Source organism: Perca flavescens, chromosome 3 (genome assembly GCF_004354835.1).
Source record: "Perca flavescens isolate YP-PL-M2 chromosome 3, PFLA_1.0, whole genome shotgun sequence".
NCBI lineage: Eukaryota > Metazoa > Chordata > Actinopteri > Perciformes > Percidae > Perca > Perca flavescens.
This window is the reverse complement of record NC_041333.1, coordinates 26,011,734-26,031,032: the sequence shown is the minus strand read 5'-3', so window position 1 is coordinate 26,031,032 and position 19,299 is coordinate 26,011,734. Positions and strand designations below refer to the sequence as shown.

The window sequence follows — 19,299 nt, the reverse complement described above, 5'->3', positions numbered from 1 at the left end:
ACACTACCCAGTTACATTTAACATTTGTACTTACATACATTTTTTTCTTCATAATTGCTTCATCAAAGTTATTTATTGATATTTCTGTTACGTTTAAATTAGCTCAACCTTGACCATCTGAAACATTTAAAGGCCACCCCAACATGAAAATCAGTAGCCTCATCTCAGAGCACCTGCATGACATCCTAGTTAGTAGCTCAAAGTTTGTTGTTGACCCAAACCAAGGGATTTTGAGAACAGCAACACACAGAGAGCAGAAGTGGAAGCCGCGCAGGATATCCTGGAAGAGTACTACCGTTGATCCAGACTATGATGACAATTATGATGTATAGGTATCCAAGAGAATAGCGGATGAAGAAGAAACAATCTGTCATTTGTTCTTTCACCATGTGTATGTATACTAAAATATTTTGGGTTGATGTTCAACAGCTTAAGAAGGAAAACTGTGTAATCAATTAAATTTGAGGATAAGACATTATTATTTGTTTTGAAGGCAATGAAATGGACAAACATATTGTCTAGTTTGTACAGTTAATCTTGTTAATGGGAAAATTCCACATTCACAAGAACAAATGGGCAGACTCCAAACCAAACTTTCAACACTTTTTTCAAGAACTGCACCAATATGGCAATATTTCAAGAGACATTGAGAATAAGAATGCAATTAAGACTGATTTTCTGTTTGATACATTTCTCATGTAGGATGATACATTTGTTTTAATATGCATTACATTTTCTATTACCTTTATTTATATTTTACATACTGTATATTTTATATATACAGTATATGCACCTCTGGTATTGACTTTTTGTGTATGTACATACTGGCGATGTGCCTACACGTATGTTCTTTAAATAAAAAATAAAAATGTAAATTAAATTTAATAAAAAAAAGAGAATACCGGATGTCATTCCATGTCCAGTCTTATTTTGAAAATCCCACCCGGATATTGTGCTAGTTGATTCTGACTTGAGGCTGATGATAATGAGCAGTAGGGGGAGCGTGCCCCACCTATGCTGCTGCAATGAAACTCTCTGGTGTGGAACACTGACTCCCAACTGTCCGTGGACAGCTGCAGGATGGCCGGGAGCTTCTTCAAAGGATGCTTCCTCTCCTTGTTCGACTATAAAACGGAAAAATACATTGTCGCCAAAAATAAGAAAGTTGGAGTTTTGTACAGACTTATTCAGTTATCTTTCATCGGTTACATTATAGGGTAAGTCAATGAATTACGTCGTGGCTATGTAGTTTTCTCACCTCATTTCATATGTGATAAATTGGTAAAATTGGTATAAATGAATCAACCCTAAGCAAATGTCAAATGTCTGTAAGGAGAACAGTTGTCACACAAAGTTTTTCTAGTGTCTAGTGTAGCTACTGGACTCTTGTGGCTTGTTCAGTGTAGGCTAACCTGTAGCAAAACCCAGAAATAAAAAATAAGATGTAGGGTGAGTATTGTCAAAATGGGACACTGTCAAAAATGGCACAGTTAAGCTTTGCAATGAATTACATTTTCAAGGAATACAGAAATGATCCAATATGCTTAAAAGGTATATAAGAAAAAAAGGTCACGTGGATTTGACGTCATATGAGTAGGCGTGCACGTGCATTGACACCAGAGACAGTTCTCAGAGTATCTGAGAAATCTAAAACCCAATACTTACTGTTACATTTAGGGTTGAGCATCGTTTAGATTTTAACGATTCTGATTCCAATTCCAATTCCGATTCCGATTCTTCCTTTCAATTCCGGTTCTTATCGATTCTCGATTCTAATTCTTTGAGTGGTGGAGTTGAAATGGGAGGAAAATAAGTGGAAAGTTTTATTTTGATTCAAAGGTGCGTTGCAGTTTGACGGGGCTTTTTCTATGTAAAATAAAGCCAGACTAGAGCACCGCTTACTGTGCTCCAAGGCTGCAACACAAGAAGTGCCTGGCCGCTACGGAAACCAAAACTTGCGCATGTTAAATTTGGAACCCATGATCAGATTTGAAACCAAATCCTCCAAACGATTCCAAACAATTCCAATAAAGAAACGATTCTGATGGAATCGGAATTTTTGAAACGATTCCAAGTAGGAATCGGTTCTCGATGCCCTAGTTACATTCCAGTATAGTTTCTAGTGTAATTCCAAAAGCCTTTTTTACCTTTTGGAAAACTCTTATTTTGATATTGTCCCATTTTGCCAGTTGCCTACTGTTAGAATGGGACACTCTATTATTGTCAAAATGGGACACTGCTCTTTGTCATTTTGACAGGGGAAAACTCCCCTGAGGATCATAAAATACTTGCCGTCTTCAGATAAATCATTTTCTAAACTAGATCAAATATAATTTCTCTAAATAGCTCATATGCAAAGAGGCATTTCAATACAAAAAGCTGTAGCTAGCTATTTTCCCTATAAAAGGGAAAGGCAGTAATTCCCAGAGTACAGAACTGAGATGTATAATATTGTAAACAAATATTACATAAATTATACTTTTAAATAAAAAGGTATATGAATAGTTTAAAACCCTCAGAATCTAAGGTAAGGGAACATGGAAAGGCAGGAGAAGAGAAGCAAGAGCAAGTAAAAAAGAATGGAAAAAAAAGATGTTCTAGAGATGCTATACTGTACTTTTGCTGTTGTATTTTATTAGGCTATGTGTGTTATTTGAAGACATTAAATGTTGAAATTGTTCCTCTTCTTCAATGTTCAGTCTTTTGTATCATAAAATAAGGTGTCCTATTTTGACAATGACAGTGTCCCATTTATTTTGTATCATTTTTTGTATCTCAATATAAGGTGTCCAGTTTTGCCAGTAGCACCTGTAAAAAAGTCTTAGGACACATTGTGTTTGAGATGGAATAATTGATTTTATTTTAAATTATTCTTATTTTTTTCTTTTGCATTTTTTAGTAAGGGGTTGATGTTTATATAAATGTATCATATTTGGAGCTTAGACATATGGAAAATTATGTAAATTGTTCAAGAATTCAAATTTTCAAAAAATGTCCCAATTTAACAGTACTCACCCTAGTAAGCCTGATCTAGCAAACACATTTGACGTATGTAGTAACAAAGTGCTTAATTATAAAAACAACAGGTATCAAATACAGTCAACATAAGAGTAAACAATAATTGTCTTATGGTACAGTGTTTCTGTAATAGTGTAGGCCACCATTTTAGTCCTAGACCCAAAAGTATCATAGCAATTAGTTGTAACTCCATATAGCCTAAGAATCTTATATGATAATGGCAACGACATACTAAATAAGATGCTTTAAACACACCTTTCAGCCATTACATTTTTCCTCTCACCCACAGGTGGGTTTTCGTAAGCAAGAAGGGCTACCAGGAGACAGACGAGGCCATCCAGAGCTCGATTATAACTAAACTGAAGGGAGTCTCAGTGACTAACACCACTGAGTCTGGTCTGCTGGTCTGGGGACCGGAGGACTATGTCATCCCACCACAGGTGAAAACATTTCCACAACAGTACAAGTATGTAGTACACACTTTAAAAATATGTAAAAGACACACACTTGCTACAGGCTCGACTAAGTTAACAAAATCATCCTTTCTAAGCGTTTGTTCCCTATGCCTGCTTGAATTAATGGATGAAGCAGGATTTAACTGAACTGCACCAGTAGTAACATGCATCAGTGCCGGCTGACATGATGTGGGACTGTTCAGGTAGTCTCACATTGACAGACCTTCCTTCACTGCGCCGCTGAGGAGGGTCTGGCTAGTCCACACCGCCTTCCATGATGGGAGAAAAACGTGCTCTGGTTTATTGGCATTTCTTTAAACCAATCACAATCGTCTTGGGCGGTGCTAAGCGCCGAGCGGAGCCACGGTGCCACTGCAAAATAGCCTCGGGAAGGAACTTGTTTTGGTGGAATGTGTGTACGTTCAAAGGTTGTTTTAGTTGTGCTGGAGAAAACCCAGATTGGACAGATAGTCTAGCTAGCTGTCTGGACTTACACTGCAGAGATCTAAGGAGCAGTTAACCATAGTCCTCATAAATCGACTAGAGTTTAAAATTACAACACAAAGAAAGTTGAAGGTAACGGACATTCGGCCAAAAAGAGTGAAATCCGGTGGATTTTCCAGCGGCAATCCTGGAAGTGGAACGTGGTGGATACAGACGGCTGTTCAGGCAGCAGGATTAGGACCCAAATACAGACAGCCACTCACACAGGAGTGGTTGAGTTAAAGAGTAGTTTGACATTTTGGGAACGAGAGGCGACACAGGGAGGTTTATATCAACATAAAACAGGTTTCTGGGAGGAATAGTTAGAACATGACAACTAACATAATGTAGCAAAAACGGTGTTGGTAAAATGGCTGGTACAGTATCACTGAGAGGGACAGGTCTGCAGGGTCAAGGGATGACCTGAAGAGTCAGTAGCATGTCCATTCATCGTTGTTTTTCCCATCCAAAGATGCACTTTATGTTTTGCTCTAAAGATCATCTTTGACTAAATTGTAAACAAGCTTAGTTGTAGTGTTTGACTGTGTTTCAATTCAAACCTAAATCTGATTCTGATTCCTTTTTAGTTTAGATTATTTAAATTTTGTTTCATCTGTATTCGAATGATTAACTTCGTTGTCATTGTTTTTTAATCATTTTGTAAAAAAAAAAAAAAAAAAAAGGTGTAGTGAAATTTTAAGTATAGAGGTAAAAATGGAACACCAAAGTATGGTTTTTGCATTTTGTACTACTGTACATTGTTGTTTGTAAATGCCTTCATCATCATAGTGTTAATTGTAAAAAGAAATGTTTTTCATCTACTTTTTTTCTATCTTAAGGTGTCCTCAGTATGTCATGGGAACATGGAAGGACCCCTTAAGATAGAGAGTCCTATGCAGAGAAGGAGAAAGGGAGGCAGCACAGGGGTCATCATGTTATGATGTCAACATAAAGACCAATGCACAATGTTTTCTCTACATCTAGGGTGAAGCTGTTCTGTTTGTCGTAACTAATTTCTTAGAGACGCCAAACCAGAAGCTGGGATACTGTGCTGAGGTAAGAAAACAGAATACAGATCCTTTCAGTGACTGTAATAGCAGCTGTCAAAATAAATCATATCTTAGATTTAATTTGCTAATCATAATGCCAGTAGTATTGATCAATTTATCATACAATGTAGTACAGAATAAACACAAACAGTGCAGTAGTTGTGTTATCCTTGCCTCACCAAGTCAAAGTTGTTCGTCAGGTGTACATCATTTTTTATCCTCCTCATTTAAAATAAATAAATAATCTAAATCCATCTCAACAATCCATTAAAGGAGCACGTCGACTTATTGGGACTTTAGCTTATTCACCGTATCCCCCAGAGCTAGATGAGTCCTTACATACCCTTCTCATCTCCATGCGTGTCGTAACTCTGTCTGACGCACCCACCGCTAGCCTCGCTTAGCACAGATGCTGGAGGTAACCGGCTCCATCTAGCCTACTGCTCCCAATAAGTGACAAAATATTGCCTATGTACTATTTCCGTGTGATTTGTATAGTCACAACGTGTACAAATAACAAGGTTACATGAGACACAGCCATCTTCTAACCGTATACAAACTGGGAACTATATTCTCAGAAGGCAAAGCACTGCTACTTCTGCTACTTGGGCAGAGTGATATTACTCCAACTCTGAGCGAACTCCAGGCAAACTCTCTGCTCCTCACCACAGGGCTTCTCAGGTGCTGCGAGCAAATCACTTATTGGGAGTAGTAGGCTAGATGGAGCCGGTTACCTGTTACAGTGCGCTTGCGACTTACAATGACTTACAAAGATACATAACAGCTACAAGTGTATGCACTACAGGATTTACCCTATTATACTCTATCAACAGGAATAGATAGGTCAAACAGCCACAAATAGTCTATAAACAAAGCATCAGGCTGGGGGGGTCAAGGCGCTATGCGACTTACAATGACTTACAAAGATACATAACAGCTACAAGAGTATGCACTACAGGATTTACCCTATTATACTTTATCAACAGGAATAGTCTATAAACAAAGCATCAGGCTGTCTTAGAGATTTCACCTGAACAACGGTTAAAGTTACTCAGGCTACCAAAGAATACCATAACTCCTCCGTTCAATTAGACCTTAGCGATGCACCCCAAGCTTCCATCCCTTAACAAACAGCCATGTATATATCGGCTCTTCCAGTCTCTCCCCTGCTGGCTGGTCCAGTTTAACGGGAGAGAGAAAGAGCAAGAGGGGTCAGGATCATCTTCAGCCAGAGAGGACATTATTTCTTCAGCTTCTCCTTGCGTTGTCACCAATTTCTTAGTAAAACCAAAATTAATTAAACTGCCTTGTTTTCTTTTTGCCATGGCTATATGATGCTTACTGCAGAATGGATTTCAAGGACTTTGCGCGCCGATTAATGGCCTCGTTTATATTTTTTCTATGAATCTTTGAGTTAACATGCACTAAACAGGAGTTGAATTTGCACCGCCGTGCCACCACGCCTTGACGCTCATAACAAGAATAGCATGTATAGTATAGTATATAGTATGTATACTATAGTAGCTATTGTTATCTTTATTGAAGTGAATTAGGTTCAAATCGCCGACATGCATGAATGATATTTTTGCAGTTTTACACATAATAATCCACGATGATCACATTACACAAAACTGAAATTGCACGTCAAAATGACACATTGTCAGTATTTTTAGAGACCCCCCAAAATTTCACAAATCACGTTTTCAGGGGAGCCCATGTCTTATTAAGGGGAGCCGAGCTCCCCCTAGCTCCCCCGTAATTTGCACCCTGACCTTGACCACAGTTTCCTGTTGAACAGGGGCCCAGTTCCTGGTATTGAGAGGGCAAACAATGTCTGAGATGTTAGAAAAGATGGAATCTAATCAGATACTTTCTCTGTCTTGCTCCTGTGATCTTTTTAGCAATTTTTATGCATTGTCTGAATTGCATTTGCACACAGTATTATCTTATTTTATGTTATAGAGAGCTGAATTTTCCTACAGTGCATCAAAGTACAAACATTACAATAGGATACTAACTGCTGTGAGTATCAGCTAGCTGGAGTGCCAGCCCATCCGCATCCAGAAAATGGTCGTATTGCACAACTATGCAAGCAGCTCATAATGACCCACAATTAGATCCACAACTATGTTTCTTGTTAGGCGGCAACCTCTCGTGGCTGTAGTAATTATCGAAAGCAATATTAAGCAAGAAGTGAGGCAACAAAGTATAAGAGGAGTTAGGTTGGAGAGGTGAATGGGGTCAAACAAACACAGGACCTTCACTCAGGAGACTGGGGTTCATGTCCCATGGGAAACCAAAAGTCAACTGTCATTTTAAAATGAACCAAAGTTTTACTGATCAGTGACATCCGTGACATCACATTACGTCCTAAGTTTTGCGTGACTCCTTTTAAGCCAATCCCTGATGTTTTACTAAACCTAAGTATTTTTGTCCATAAACTTTACTAGTTACTTTGACAACCTTAATTAAGAGTTTAAAACTGTGCCCGTTATGTTAAAAAAACGGGCACATGATGCAATCGGCACTGTGCGGCATTAAGAAGAATGGTTGTGTCGTTTGGGGTGTTGTTTAGTAGAAATCAACCTATAATGTTGGTGAAGATGTGTTGGGAGGGCTTGATGTGCTGTTTAGACGCTGTGTTCTCTCTCCATGATGTCGCTCGCTCGCAGTTTTGGGTTGTCTGTGACTAGTGTTTATCTTAAGGTTGCTTCATTTACTTTCCACTGTTTGACATCTCATCACCTGGAAACTATTCCAGCTGGCTATGTTTTAAAAATACAGTGGGCAATGTCTTGCTGAGGTTAGAGAAGAGATGTAAATGAAAAATAGAAACTTATCTACACTTAGATCCCCTTATTTTTTAATTTCAGTGAACAATAGAGACAAGGATGTTATCTCCCATGATAAATGGCTACTTGAGCCAGTCAGCTACCAGAAGTACCACAAATCAGTGTAATTTAAAAGAAAATGCCAGGATGAAGAAAACAGTTACACATTGCAGTAACCCCCTAAAGTCACTCTGTGTGTGTGTGTGTGTGTGTGTGTGTGTGTGTGTGTGTGTGTGTGTGTGTGTGTGTGTGTGTGTGTGTGTGTGTGTGTCAATTATACTGTTCATTCTCTTAGCTAAAATGTATAGCTACAAATTTACAAAGGGTTCCTGGTATGTAAACTTAGTCTCTTCTGGTCTCCTGCCTCACTGCATCTGCCAAGAAGAATAGCAGGCCTGTACAAGCACATGAGTACAAGCACACAAACCCATAAAACACCTCTCTTGTATATATTTTAGACCCTCACCAATAGCCCCTGGGTCTGAAAGGCTGCCACACTTGGGTAGGAACGGTAATTTAACATGTTCCAGCAAGGCACAGTCAAGTTTCACTAAAACAAGAAAAAAGGCACAGACATGCATCCATAAACAACCCCTAACTACATTTACATTACATACGGTAATGGTGTTGCAAGAAAAAAGCAACCTCTTACCTTTATTTGAAAGTTACACATTCTTTGAATGTTGGGATTTTACCCCAATGTCATTTCTTTTTTATTTTATTTATTTTCCAACAGCCAATATATGTGATAAGTATGGGAGCCCATATCTGCCAAGAAAAGTATGTAATTACAGAGTCAAAATTAGGAGGTAGTAAATTATATAAAAATTACAAAATACTTCAAATGTGACAAACTATCTCACTATTTTGAGTTAGCGTCTCATAATTTTTACTTACTAAGTTATAATATTGCCTTACTGTGAGTATTTTATTTATTATGTTGTGCACAGCTTTTCATGTATTTTATTTTATTTTATTTTTTATTTTACGAGCCTTGTTTGTGACTTGTAAAAAACTGGTCTGTTATGGTTCAATATTTCATGAACTTCTGCTTTTTTTCTGCGGCGTTCGTTCTCAGAACCCTAAAGTGCTGAATGGTCACTGTCGAGATGACAAGGACTGTGAAGAGGGGAAGATGATAGTGGCTGGTAACGGTAAGAAAGAAACATTGCTGATTTTAAATCGCCATTAAGTTTCATTGGCTTAGTGCCATTCTGATCTTAATTCAACAAGGTTACATTCTCTCTCATTGTCATGGTGTTTTCCAAATAAAGGAAATGAGTGCAGTATGCATGATAGATAACACAAGTGTTTAAGCTAATGATAAGGTATGTTCTAGGTTGTAATTGGTGGAATGGAATTTGGAAATAATAGCACAACTCTCATTTGAACTGATTATGCATAATCCATATCTTTGCAACAGAAATTCAAATATAGTGTCTTTTCACATGTGATACGCTGTGTGACTGTCTTATTCTGCTGTTTTTCTTCAGGAATTATGAGTGGCCGATGCTTAGGAAAAGATGAAAACTCCACTGGGACCTGTGAAATCTACGGCTGGTGTCCCATTGAAAGAATATTCAAACCACAGTAATGAGCAATGCAGTTACATACATCTCTTGCATTTTTGTATATATACTGTATATATATTGAACAACTCTTGGAACCCAGCAATGACACTACAAAGCAGCAGAAATCACCTTGATGTCACTGTGGCATATGTGTAATGGGGCCAAATGTTTTTCATAGAGACCAACAAAAAGCATTAGTCTTAATTTGAATTACTTTAAAAATTCTGTTTGACACTTATCAGGACACAGTAAGTCAAGTCAAGTTTATTGTTAATTCTGCAATATGTGCCAGACATACAGAGAAAATGAAAATACATTTCTTTCCAGCCCACAGTGCAATAAGGACACGCACGTAAGTATAATATAAAAGATAAGAAATATTATACTTGTTGTACGTGTCCTTATTGCACAGTGGGTTGGAGAGATACGTATTTTCAATAATAATAGTAATATGTGCCAAAAGTTGGGTGAACGTTTCTGTGGATGCACAGTATTCATGTTAAATTATGTTTTGGCCTACAGGCCCTGCAGTGGGTATCAGGCTGTGCCATAATAAATCTACTGAGCCTTTGACAGGCGACACTGTTCTCTTGCTAAGCTTTAAGCTGCCTTTAAAACCAGACCAGATACTCAGCGGCTTGACCTGGCCTTATCTGTTTAGGCTAAACTGCCTGTTTTACCAAATGACCAAGTTATTTTTTTAGCATGGCACTGAATGTGTGGCACTTAATTACAATCCTCTTTTTTTTCTTTTTTCTTTTGACAGAGGGCCTCTGCTGACAAATGCTGAAAACTTCACCATTTACATAAAGAATTTCATCCAATTTCCCAAATTCACATTTTCAAAGTAAATCCTCTTCTTCTGTGTTCAACACTCACCAACCTCTTGGTTAACTGGAAACAGTTGTGTACAATGAGCAGTGGAAACTCATACATTCTGTAATACTGTGCGTTTCTTAACTCTGAGGTCCAACGTTCTGGATACGGCTGATGACTCCTTTTTGAAGAAATGCCGATTTGACAAGGACCTTCACCCCTACTGCCCCATCTTTCGCCTGGGTGACATCACCAGACGAGCTGGATACAACTTCCAAGACATGGCCACATTTGTCAGTAATACACTTTTCAACTTAGATTGTATTTGATATTATTATTTTGTTTGTCAGAACCACAAGTGAAACAACAGTCCAGGCATTATCACATCTACATTACAGCTGAAAAAATAGGGACAACAAATGTTATAAAAAAAGAAGGGGTTGGTGTGATGGGTAAAGTTTGAGGGAGGCAAAACAGCTGTCATTTTTATTTAGTGCCAAAACAAATTAATTTCATGGTTCACCACAATCATTTCAATAATCTGGGCAGAACCCGACGCAGAGTACATTTGGAAATGCAAAGGAAGCACCACAAAAAAGGCAGATTAATTAAGGGAATTTGAATTTGAATGTTCCTATATTTGCATGTCTCATTCTGAAGTGAGCACCAATGTGTTGAAGGAGACATTCTTTGGGGACCATTGGCCCTGTTGGACTGTTGTTTGGAGATGTGCACCCACCCTATTTACCATGATTAGTTAACATGATTTAGAAGCCATGTGATTGAATTTGTATTGTGTTTCCAGGGTGGCTCCATTGGCATTGTGATAGAGTGGGACTGTGATCTTGACAAAGGCTACTCTAACTGCCATCCACAGTACCACTTTACTCGTCTGGATGTCAGCGTCTCCAACAAGACCATCGCAGCAGGATTTAACTTCAGGTCAGACTCACTGCAGACACTGCCTTATGTTGCTATGTCGCATAGACAAATATTTCTCATTTTCTTGAACAATGTAATTTTATATATTTACAATTGAAAACATGATTTGAAAGGAGAAAAGAATTAATTGTGTGTTATTTTTTTTGTATTCTCGTGCCTCCATATTTTCCCTTTTTTCTCCCAACAGACACACTCGGTATTTCAAAAATGCTGCTGGTGAGAGCTTTCGATCTCTATTCAAAGTCTATGGTGTCCAATTTAACGTCATGGTGCACGGAAAGGTGAATGCGTTTTAAAGGGTGAATGAATACTGTCTGCTCCGCCAAAGCCTTATGATGTGACATAAATGCAATACACAGCACATTAGCACATAACAAACTGACAAAAGCTTGTAGGGTCTTGGATTATCTACAACAACAGGATTAGGATGCATTGTGATCTTATAATTTCTTTTTGCGTCTCAGTGAACTGCAGGTTCTGTTAATATATCAAAATGAAATCACATTCAAAGACATTTTTAATAAAAGACAGACAGTATCTTTAGTGGTAAGCTTTTAAGATGATTTTTGCAATAAACCACATTTCTTATTTTTCTGCTGTTATTCATAGGCCGGGAAGTTCAACATCATCCCAACAGCCATCAATGTTGGCTCAGGGCTGGCTTTGATGGGTGCTGTAAGTATCATTAATCATAATGTGTTAAACAACATTTAACATTTTTAAAGAACTGCACAGGATTGTTTTTGTTGCATTTTGCCAGTTGTGACAGAAACTTTATGTAACAGGGAGCTTTCATCTGTGACTTGATCCTTCTCTACCTAATGAAGAAGGGCAACTCCTATCGAGAGAGAAAGTTTGAAGGATACAAGTATGAAAAGCAACACACGGGTAGAGCTGTAGAGTATTCTATGTCTATGCAGTTAAGCATCACAGTACTTTCTATACAGTATTGTTACCAGAGAAAAAGTTTACATTGTAGCAAAGAAACTGAAACATAATGTAGGTCCATTCAGCTGTAGTTGTATATCTAATTTAATTTATGATGTAATAAACTGGATAATATGTAGTTTAACATAATGGAGAATTGGTTAATGTAATGCTGGTATGATACATGGCTTATTTGCAAAAATGAATAATTATCTGTCGCTGTTCCACAGAAGTAATAAATCAACATCTGAAGACTACAGTGTGGAGGACAGAAAGGGTGCCAAGGAGCAGAAGAATCTGGCGTTGCTGTGAAGCTCTTGTAAGACGAGGCATCGTCTTAAAAAAATTATTTGGTTGAATTTGTTTGAGGATGCAACATATTTTGCCTTTGTAACAACTCCATTTTTACAACTTTAGAACTGTAACTATATGGTTTAGCCATGAAATGAGTGCGATTTTAGCAACATTGCCTGAAAGTGATGGTGCATCCAGGCCACTTTTATTGAAGCTTAAGTTGTATAATTCGTGAAGTTTTTTATTTTTTAACCAAACAACTATTCATTTATGGAATTTAATAAATGTGTTATATTTAAGATATTTTATGTGGATAAATACTCATTATTCAAGACATGCATTCAAATGTCATCTTCAAAATAAATAGTTAAACTAAATTAGCGAGGAGGATATAAGGAAATACTGACTTTTGTAATAGTCATTATGACATACTGTGCAAGGATTGTAATTCTGATTGCTGATTGAATGAAAGGAGATTTCTTTAGGTCACATGTGGGGCCTCACCATAAAAATGAAACAGGTATGGTGACTCGGATACACTAATATTATAAGGTTTATATATGCTGTATAAATGTCACTTAAACGTCATTGTTTAGATCAAATGCTTCTACAGAGGCCTCACACGGTGGCTCAGTGTTTATGCCACATATCACTGATATGGTTCTTCACCATCTTCTGAAAGGAAGAGTCATTTATGCTTGTAGAAATTCTCATTAGACTATCAGAGGCCACAGGATAACATGTGCTAGGTATTTTTTAGCCAGCAGATTGACTCTAGGGACTGCAATATTTTTTTAAATCCTCTTATCCTGCTTCTACACAGCAAAGCATGAGCATGTGGGAAAAAATACCCACTCCCACAGTAGGAGAACATGCAAACTTCACTCAGAAAAGTTAGCATTTTATATTTTGACAAGACTTAAATCACTTTTTTAGTATTTACATTGTTTGCTGCTTGATTTGCAATGATTCTTATGAATTATATACCTCAGATGTGAACCAAGCATTAAGTGCTAGTTTTCCTCCAACATATATGTGTGTGTGAGTGGTACATTATGTGATTTTGTTTAATCAGTTTACCAACCAAAAGTTTTATGTTTAAATTAATAGAAGAAAACGCTGTATGTAACCGAAATGTGCAAATAAAGATTTTAATAAGACACACAATGTCGTGTAATGTATGCATTGTGACTATTGTTTATTGTAATACTAAACACAAGAAACGTTTGGGTAAAAAACACTGGTCAACAGCTCCCACGTATTTATTTACAGCCTCACAAGGACGACTCAGGCATGTCTACACATGATCAGTGGCAGCATTGTTGTGTGACCGCTTTTTTAATGGCTTTTCTTCAGCACAACTTTAACATTCCTTGTTTAAATGATACGGTACAATGATGAACTGGTGTTGAGCTGAACTCTCCACACTGTGCCTGCATGCGTCAAGTGCAGCTTAGTCTGCTTTATCGTGTTTTAGGGACATCAATGATGATCAAAATGTTTTATTTTACATAGGAGTTTTCTTTGACATAAGAGCAGAGTAAGCCAGATGCTGAATTACCTAAGAAACATATTTGTGTGTGTATAAATACTTTTCCTGGAAAGTTACAGGTCCAATAGCCTATGTAATATATTTAGTGTAATAAATACAAAAATTACCCCATCAGATATAAAGGAATACATGCTAAGTTGAAATACTATCTTTTCTGACAACAATGCTAATGTCAGTATTATCTCCTTTTGAATTTCCGTTCTGTGACGGAATTTCTGTTTGTGTTTTGGCCTGTGTGTTGCCCATTTTGACAGCCAGGCCAAGTTGCCAGAAATATGCCTACCTGTAAAAACATAAACCCAGCGCGATTCAGCTGTAACGTCAGGACAGCCATGAAAGCAGCAAACAAATGAACAGGATCAATGAAAACGTATTCTACCCGACCTAAAAAGAAACGGCATGTTTCTAACAGTTGCGTGACCAGAGACGTAACAAAACCTGGGTAAATATTGGAGGTGTAGTATTTGAAAGATGGATCCAAGTTGGCTAACATTCCTCCTGAATAGGTAAGCATTAGCTTCAGGCTAATTTATCACGGAATATCACGGAATTTCAACATTTGTGTACTCACAATCGATTATATAGCTAGAGTACCCAAGTTGGTAACTTGCAAAAACAATTGAGACAGCCAGTAAAGTGATCCCGACTGGTCCTGGCTAACGCCGCCATGCTAACCCTGCTAACTACTAATGTTACCGGAGGAGGAGGCAAGCGTGCCACGGCTGTTTACAACGTGTAGCCTGTTCAGCGGCCGTAGCCGACAACGGTGAACTATTTTAAGCCAAGAGAGGGAGGCTGTAAATCGGGAGGACCGTGAGTTTGCAGTGTGTTGTGATTGTTGCCGTAAAGCCAATAAAGCGTGTTCAGTCGGGTGGAGAGGATGTCAAGGTAGTGTTATTTTTACCGGTTCCTACCGTAGCTAATTCTAAGCCGAGGAAGTGTGTGTCCGTCGGGTGGAGAGGATGGCAAAGGCATTTATGACTGTCAATATAGCCAGCATCTAACGTTAGCTACTCTGCTGTGCTGTGAAGTAATGTCTGGCTATTTGAGACTAGCGTCTAGCAACATTGTTGTGGATGCTGCGGTCTCAGCCTGGCAACCAACGTGAACTTTGAGTCTGGGGAGGAGGGGGCGGGGGAGACGACTCTCTCCAGTATTTTGAATTTGTACTGCAGTAACTATTTTAAACACTAGCTGTCAGTATTACATATTGCACCTTTAACTGTGAAAACAAGTCAAATGTGTTCTTTGTTTTTAATACAAAAATATTTTGTTTGTAGATGAGGAAGTGGGGGGAAGTAGAACTAACCAAATCTTACAGTCGCCACATGAATGTTCATATTTCTTGTAAGTGTTTCCATTACTAGTTGCAGAGGAAAACAGGTTGAGTTGAGGGGAAAAAAATAAATCCTTATGCACACACTCTTTTGCACTCCCACATTGTTGCCTACAGATGTCACTAAAGGGAAACTTCAAGTTGTAGTCACCCTCAGAAACATGTCAAAGCTACGTGTTGGAGAGGCTGCACAGGCTGTTTAACGGCATATCTCAATGTTAAATGTTTCAACAATGCTTAAAGCTCATATTTCACCTTGAATGAATGCACAAAATATTTGATATATTTTTGGAGGTTATAGACTGAGGAAGTGAATCACCTATTGATTTTCATTTGTCTTTAAAGATCCGACATGCTGCTTTTTGGATGCTTTTATATAGTGTATATAGTGGTCCCCTAAAACTGTATCTGAAGTCTCTTTCCCAAAATTCAGCCTTGGTGCAGAATTACAGCCACTAGAGCCAGTCCCACAATGAGCTTTCCTTAGTTAGTTCCTTTCTGTGTCTGTAGCTTTAAATGCTATTGAGGAGGAGAGAGTGGGGGCAAGTTGGAGGGTCATAAAGTGACATTTTCATACCATGGGACCTTTGAACATACAGCATCAGAGCTTTAAGTAGGATAAATTTATGAAACTCCTATGTGTCAACTGCTTTCCTGAATGATTCTGAATTAATTTCCAATAGTGGCAGTTGGTTGAGGACTTTATCCAAGATCAGTGGCTGAACTGAATACAACATTTTCACATTAAATTAATCTTTATAATATGGTTATGAAGTTTTTATTATAAGTTAAAATGTTCACATTTTAAATATTTTCAATGCTTTACAGCATAAAACCTAAACACATCCAATGAAACACCTGCAGAAGAACACAGAGTTAAAGGAAATATTCATAGCCCAAATCTTATTTCATTGAGTTACATCAATGATAGTTACAGTTGTTAATGTATAACAGGCATGGAGTTATTAAACACATTTGAGTGAGTATGAAATATTAATGGATATTACTTATTAAGTGACAGGCTTTGCGTTGTTAGGGAAATACTGTATTTTAATAATATGCCATAAAATATAGGATGGTGGATCTGACCAAACCATCTTACTTGCATTATAGATGTGATTTCTGTCTTATTGTCCTATTGCTGGTTTTTTTATAATTAAAAAATGTGTATATGTATTGTGCTTGGATTTGAAAGTGATGACTGGATGTTTGTACCTCACAGATACACTACTTTGTGTTTAGTGTAGCAGCATCAGCAATAGTTAGCTTGCTAACAAAAATGGTAAACATTATGTCTGCTAAACATCTGCATATTTCCATTTTAATTATGAGCATGTTAGCATGTTGTCATCAAAGCATAGCTGTAAATAATGTACTGTAGCCTTGTTGTTAATGCGAGGATAATGCTTATGTAACTTGTAAGGTAACTTTTGGTAAGTTATTTTAGTGACCAACCCACTGTATCCAAAGGGCAATGTTTCCAGTTACTTTTCAGGCTGTTTACATTGAACAGGCTGGAACTAGTACAGTGAACAAGGTCCAGTTTATCCAAATGTCTTTAGAAATGATGACACTTTGTTTTGGTAGCTGTATGAATGTAATGCATCAGGCCGAGAAAACCAAGACAACATACAAAACAGTTAGTTGTATGGTTGTGGGACGTGCCAGGAACAAATTAGGCCTCCAATGTTTCCGGGACGAGCTGCTGAAATCCATGACATGATCTGATATAATTTGTTACAATCTGAAATGAATGTATGGAATCCTGTTAAGAGGTCAGACATAAAGCCAATCTCAGGAATGTAGAGTTTACAAACAGCATCATTAAAGGTCCCATGACGTGGTGCTCTTTGGATGCTTTTATATAGGCCTTAGTGGTCCCCTAATACTGTATCTGAAGTCTCTTTTTATCACTTTTTTCAACATGCTATACTATGACTGTTCGACATACTATACTATGACTTTTTATAAATTTTACACAATGAGCTTTCCTTAGTATGTGCCATTTCTGTGTCTGTAGCTATTGAGGAGGAGAGAGGGGGAGCAAGGTGGAGGGTGGGGGTGTGGCTTTGACCAACTGCCACTTTGCTTGTTTGAAAGCCATGATGTCTCTCTCTCATAGTTGGGCCAAATTCTCTGGGTGGGCCAAGCAGAGAAAGTTGAGGTAACCTTGCTCCTTATGAGGTCATAAAGTGAAATTTTCATGCCATGGGACCTTTAATGCTTGCATGGGAAATTGTTGGGTCTTTGTAAATTGTAGTGTGGTCTAGACCTACTCTATCTGTAAAGTGTCCTGAGATAACTCCTGTTAGGATTTGACACTACAAATACAATTGAATTGAATTAATAACCCGCAGCCAGAGAGGGTTAAAAGCAACCCTACGATTCTCCTGAAACACAACACCTTGCTCTTCAGCAAAAGTATGAAGCAGATTAAATAACTCTTTGTTCGCTAAGGCTTTGTATTTTCTTTGGAACAGTGAAACTGAAAACAAAGACAGTTACTGGAATATTATACACAAGGAAGTGCATAACTCAGTTTGGTATGTGGTGTGTGCCAGTATAAAAGTGCCAGTGCGGGAGGTTTGTCCACATACCATCTGACAACATGAAGGTCCTGCTTCTCACTTTGCTGCTCCTGCTGTGCAGCACTCAAGGTGAGTGAACTTCTGTTTATACCCCTTTTTTTCAATGTTTTTACTAAAGCAAAGGTCAAGGATTTGATCACTGATGCATTAGACCTATCCGATGGACATTGTTTACTCGACGAGGAACTTCATTATACTGTAGCAAGTGAAAAATCTGAGTAAATGCTAATAGATTTTGTCTTCTCATCAGTGCTCACACTCAGATGCTACACCTGTGAAGGTGACGACCGCTGTAAGACGGAGACAGATTGCCCGCCATCAGCTCAGTACTGCCAGACCAAGATCAACGGTACGCAGGACTCATTCTACTGCATTTACTTCTTTTTTTCTCATGTCCACGTTATGGACACCATATTATTTACTACAGTGACAGAGGGATAGTTCAATTGTTGCATTTTTGATTTCTTTCAACAGGTGACGAACTTTCTCGAACTTGTGAGGAATTCTGTGCCGAAGACTATTCCACAAAATGCTGCAAAAGCAACCTTTGCTGAGCCTGAGTCATCCCTCAGCGTTCACTTTCACTTTCTGATTAATGAAAATAGTAAATGAAAAAGTAATTACTTAAATCTAAATCTGATGGAAGATGATTTGTTAGATTATAAGATTTTAATGTGATTTTCCTGTCTTTGATTTATTTTATTTTCAATGAAATCTACAAATGTTGAATTATTTAGTCTCATCTCATCTTCTGAAACTGCGCAACACACTGGTAGTAGCAGCTATGTTTTGAACTAGTACTGGTGCCGAGGAAACCACACACACACACACACACACACACACACACACACACACACACACACACACACGCACGCATGCACGCACGCACGCACACACACACACACACACACACACACACACACACACTTAATCCCTTTCTGATGTTACTTAGTGGGTCACTGCCAACAGCCTACTGCTATGTGGGTCGCTCTCTGTTTCTGCTGATATGTAAAGTTGGACTCGTGGGAGTCATCTGTTTCAAAATCATTAAATGGAATAATAATAAATCTTTTAATTGATCTCATCGATTTGTTTCAGATGTCTTTTGTATGAGACAGAAAAAAAAGTGTCTGTCTGAAGATTTACAGTGAGTCCCACATGGGTTCAAAAACATAGTGTCGCTCACATGTCTTCCTCATGGGTTTCTTTTGGGTCATCATGCTATTCCACTGATTACAGTAATAGTTGTTGGCGGAAGTGTGCATAGAAACATACGGCAAGTGAAGAAGAAGACTGATAGCGCAATACAGAATGCAGGCTTTTAAAATGTAAAAAGAAATCTGCTCTGCAAATGTTTAATGAAGAGGAAAATGTAATCAACATGTTTAAGGTCTTATTGCTATACATATCACGTTTTAGTGAGAAATGCTAAATGTA

The 19,299-nt window shown here is 38.0% G+C and overlaps 2 protein-coding genes across 10 annotated transcripts; both read left to right on the top strand.

Moving 5' to 3' along the window:
• Positions 1–975: 975 nt before the first annotated feature.
• On the top strand, positions 976–13,553 carry LOC114552633 (P2X purinoceptor 5). 6 transcript variants are annotated; one of them, XR_003692198.1, is made up of 12 exons: positions 976–1,217; positions 3,308–3,458; positions 4,941–5,012; positions 8,915–8,990; positions 9,330–9,426; positions 10,174–10,254; positions 10,375–10,516; positions 11,029–11,165; positions 11,353–11,381; positions 11,775–11,840; positions 11,951–12,033; positions 12,323–12,412. XR_003692198.1 is itself a non-coding variant. In XM_028573589.1 (12 exons), the coding sequence occupies exons 1-12, from the start codon at positions 1,081–1,083 to the stop codon at positions 12,402–12,404; spliced, it is 1,218 nt and encodes a 405-aa protein (XP_028429390.1). In that variant the 5' UTR covers positions 976–1,080; the 3' UTR covers positions 12,405–13,553. The 6 variants fall into 6 exon arrangements, 4 of the variants coding, with proteins under 4 accessions (XP_028429390.1, XP_028429388.1, XP_028429389.1 ...); XM_028573589.1 differs by having other exon boundaries at positions 11,353–11,446; positions 12,323–13,553; XM_028573587.1 differs by having other exon boundaries at positions 11,353–11,446; positions 11,951–12,053; positions 12,323–13,553.
• A 786-nt stretch (positions 13,554–14,339) lies between these two features.
• On the top strand, positions 14,340–18,699 carry ly6d (lymphocyte antigen 6 family member D). 4 transcript variants are annotated; one of them, XM_028574214.1, is made up of 4 exons: positions 14,340–14,444; positions 17,836–17,931; positions 18,113–18,211; positions 18,337–18,699. In XM_028574214.1, the coding sequence occupies exons 2-4, from the start codon at positions 17,883–17,885 to the stop codon at positions 18,414–18,416; spliced, it is 228 nt and encodes a 75-aa protein (XP_028430015.1). In that variant the 5' UTR covers positions 14,340–14,444; positions 17,836–17,882; the 3' UTR covers positions 18,417–18,699. The 4 variants fall into 4 exon arrangements, with proteins under 4 accessions (XP_028430015.1, XP_028430013.1, XP_028430016.1 ...); XM_028574212.1 differs by having other exon boundaries at positions 17,755–17,931; XM_028574215.1 differs by lacking the exon at positions 14,340–14,444 and adding an exon at positions 14,684–14,826.
• The last annotated feature ends 600 nt before the right edge of the window (positions 18,700–19,299 follow it).

What these genes read in the sequence shown, in the direction of transcription:
- LOC114552633 (XM_028573587.1), top strand. Translation starts at nt 1,081, where the DNA reads ATGGCCGGGAGCTTCTTCAAAGGATGCTTCCTCTCCTTGTTCGACTAT. An exon ending in ACTATGTCATCCCACCACAG is followed by an intron (nt 3,459 to 4,940) that starts GTGAAAACATTT and finishes CTCTACATCTAG; the next exon opens with GGTGAAGCTGTTCTGTTTGT. An exon ending in GAAAGAATATTCAAACCACA is followed by an intron (nt 9,427 to 10,173) that starts GTAATGAGCAAT and finishes TTCTTTTGACAG; the next exon opens with AGGGCCTCTGCTGACAAATG.
- ly6d (XM_028574214.1), top strand. Translation starts at nt 17,883, where the DNA reads ATGAAGGTCCTGCTTCTCACTTTGCTGCTCCTGCTGTGCAGCACTCAA. An exon ending in CCTGCTGTGCAGCACTCAAG is followed by an intron (nt 17,932 to 18,112) that starts GTGAGTGAACTT and finishes TCTTCTCATCAG; the next exon opens with TGCTCACACTCAGATGCTAC. An exon ending in CTGCCAGACCAAGATCAACG is followed by an intron (nt 18,212 to 18,336) that starts GTACGCAGGACT and finishes TTCTTTCAACAG; the next exon opens with GTGACGAACTTTCTCGAACT.